The sequence below is a fragment of the Pundamilia nyererei genome, unplaced genomic scaffold, assembly GCF_000239375.1.
Source record: "Pundamilia nyererei isolate P.nyererei 1_Seehausen unplaced genomic scaffold, PunNye1.0 scaffold00105, whole genome shotgun sequence".
In the NCBI taxonomy this organism is placed as follows: domain Eukaryota; kingdom Metazoa; phylum Chordata; class Actinopteri; order Cichliformes; family Cichlidae; genus Pundamilia; species Pundamilia nyererei.
In genome coordinates this window covers 2,237,775-2,240,836 of record NW_005187506.1, presented here as the reverse complement: position 1 = coordinate 2,240,836, position 3,062 = coordinate 2,237,775, and the positions used below count along the sequence as shown (strand labels likewise).

At 43.9% G+C, this 3,062-nt stretch overlaps 1 protein-coding gene across 1 annotated transcript in view; it reads right to left on the bottom strand.

The window, feature by feature from the left end:
- Positions 1 to 3,062, bottom strand: part of LOC102207162 (dedicator of cytokinesis protein 3-like) — a 248,678-nt gene that overhangs the window by 77,442 nt on the left and 168,174 nt on the right. The window contains exon 10 of the mRNA XM_013912880.1: positions 99 to 180. Coding sequence (XP_013768334.1) covers positions 99 to 180 — 82 coding nt within the window. The remainder of the gene's footprint in view (positions 1 to 98; positions 181 to 3,062) is intronic.

The window sequence follows — 3,062 nt, the reverse complement described above, 5'->3', positions numbered from 1 at the left end:
CCCTTCTTAAATTACACGAAACACCATCACTGCAGTGTGTGTGTGTGTGTGTGTGTGTGTGTGTGTGTGTGTGTGTGTGTGTGTGTGTGTGTTGTTACCGTGAAGAGGGCACACAGCCGGTCCACCTTCTCTGGATTCTTTGGACCTCCGTTCTTGTTCAGTCTCACCATGAACTTCTCACTGAAACAACACAATCAACGGCCACTTTGGTTAGTTTTAGTAAAAGCGATTTCTTTCAGTGAGATCAGGTCGTCACCGCCTCTGTGCTGCTTTATCGCTGATATTTGACCTGAGAAAAGGAGATACAGGAAACAGTGTGTGGCGTCTCTCTCTCTTTATTCACAGACTCTGCCAGATGGCTTTATCTGGCAGAGTCTGTGAATAAAACTTAAAAAACTTCTGTTTTTCTTTAAATGTTCCTCATATCAGCCACATGTCAACTGCACACGCTGCTCAAGCCTGAGGTTGAGAAGCTCTAACCGCTGGCAATTTACCCCCGGCGCCCTCTCTCCGTCTCCTCGAGGGATTTCTGGAAGAGATAAAAATTCTTTTGGATTTCTGCTCAAGCCTTTTCCCCGCGAGTACCAGCAGTGAGGAAACTCTAAAGCAGCATGTCTCAGCCTTTTTCGCTTCAGGGAACAGCAAAGTATTGTCTGCTGGTGTCAGCGACTCTGTTCTTTTTACCCATATTTATCCAGGGAAACGTGACGGAGCTGACGGGCCTTTGTTCAGCCACGTCGTGCCTCAGACACATTAGAAGATTTCTCAAATCATAAGTACGTCTGACAGGAGCGAGCTGCACATAAATCCACTGATACTCGCTGACTTACTGTCGTGTTCTTCTTGATGCCCGTCAGTCTTAAAGCAGGCAGGTCTTACATCACGCGAGGTCGCCTCAGGCCAGATGCCAGAAAATCGAGATGCGGAGGCACAAAACGGGAATCCAGATGGGGAACGATATTTCGACATCAATCAACAATATCAATATACAAATATTAGCTGACAGGGATATTCAGCCTTATATATTTGAGTGTTAAGCACAAACTAAAGTCTGAGTTTTTGGCTCACAGCGATTATTTGTCCTCCATGTTTAATAAGCTGATCCACAGTCGTAAGAACGTCTTTATGACAGAAACGAGGAAACAGTTTTATCTTATGAGCTTCATGAACAGTCCCAGAGTCTGTAATGAACTGAGAGTTACATTTAAAAGGATGTTAGATAATTAGATACGAGTCAACATATTCCTACCACAGTCATGCCTGTTTAGGAAAATGATAAACGAGTGACCAAGGTTATATTTTAGCTTCTGATATTTTTACAGCACAGCAGAGAAGTCTGAGTTGGGATGCCTCCAACAAAACGGTCCGGCTCCTCGACTGCCAGCCAGAAAATCTCAATCCACGATCTTCTCCTGGTGGAGTTTCTGAACTGGGTTCAGTCAGCGAAATCCTTTTTTTCTGCCTTCAAAAACTGCTTGAGCAGCTGCCACTTCTGAGAGCACTTACCCACCTAATGAGCCCTTCATCTCTCCATCTCTCCATCACCATCCGCTGCACTTCTCTGTATTTCCCATTTGCTTCATGCACCTACAGACTTATGGGCATGAAAGACGGAGCAGCGAGGGCCTGATTTTCTCTGTCTGTTCCTTTATCTGCTCAAGTTCGGTTTGTACCTCAATTTTACAATGCATAGGACAAAAGTTTCCTGCAAATTAATAAGTGTAAGAAGTAGGAGAGCGATGGAGAACGTGTTCTTCATTCTTTTGGACAAGACCGAGCTGAGAAAAATCAGGACGAACGCTCTGACAGTCAGTCCTGGGCAAAAGGGTTTATGAGACAATGCATTAGAGTATTATCTACTCTCGTTTTATTAGTTTTTCAACTGAAGCCATCACTTCGTTAGCACTGTTAAGTAAATCCCTTCCCTGTTTAAAGGATGACGTGAGGGTTAATATGTTGCCTCCATTCCTGGTTCCTTTTCTTTAGACAACAGAAGAATGAAAGCAGCGATTCTCAGTGAGTCAGTCTCTCTCTGAGCTGCACTAGTAGAATATTTGCAGTCCTGCGTCAGTGTTCAGCGCACGTAGTGAGGTGGCAGAGACGATGGCCTTTACGTCGGGAAACTTCTCTGCAGCGGTGATAATAAGGGTCTGCTGAAGAGCTCGGCTTCAGACGCACCTGCTTCAAAACACTGAGGTGAGCAATGCTCAGAAATGGCACGGCTGGCTTTCAGCTCAGGTAAAGACAACAGAATGAAGGAATGAAGATGCTGATTATGTGGAGGTTCGAAATGCTGCCGATATCAGCTGACTGTGCAGGGAAGAGAAGTGATCACATTACGAGGTCAATCACAGAGTAGATTGCACATGCTGCCACCTGTGCGATAGATTGTTGTAACAACATGAATCATAATATAAACTCAAAAAATGCAAATTCTAGTTTTTACATGATCTTATTTCTTTTGAAATGTTTGAGTGCATGGAGTGAAACCTGCGAGTGATCAGGATGGCACGTCGAGCTACGTCGTCACACATCAAACATGCCCTCCCAGCTCACGGGTCTAATGAAGTGCCGGTGCTCTGCATCCACCTGTACGCTCGATTCACTCAACGCTCACAAATTTCTGCCTTATTAGTTTGAAGTGATGAGTTCAGAGCCTTGATGACAAACTAAAACTATTTTCTGCTGCTGTAATAAATCATCTCAAACATGAGCTGTTGGCTGACGATGTGTTCACACACCAATCATTAGAAATCCTCTAACTGAACGTCCTCATTAACATAAACGGCCCAACTAAATACAGTATCTCATTATAGAACATTGTTCCTCATATAGTCTTTATTACTCAGCAGATTACCCCCCACCACATATGATAAGACTCTGAGGTTATAGTGTAAGGTAATACGCAAACAACAACAAGGACCCACAAATCCCTACAACACAGACACACACTGCGTCTGGCTCTTTAAATGGAACAATTTATTCTAATCCCCCAGAGACACTGTGGGCCAAACAAATACAACAAAACACAATAAATATGTATTTCTCCTCAAACAGTGGGA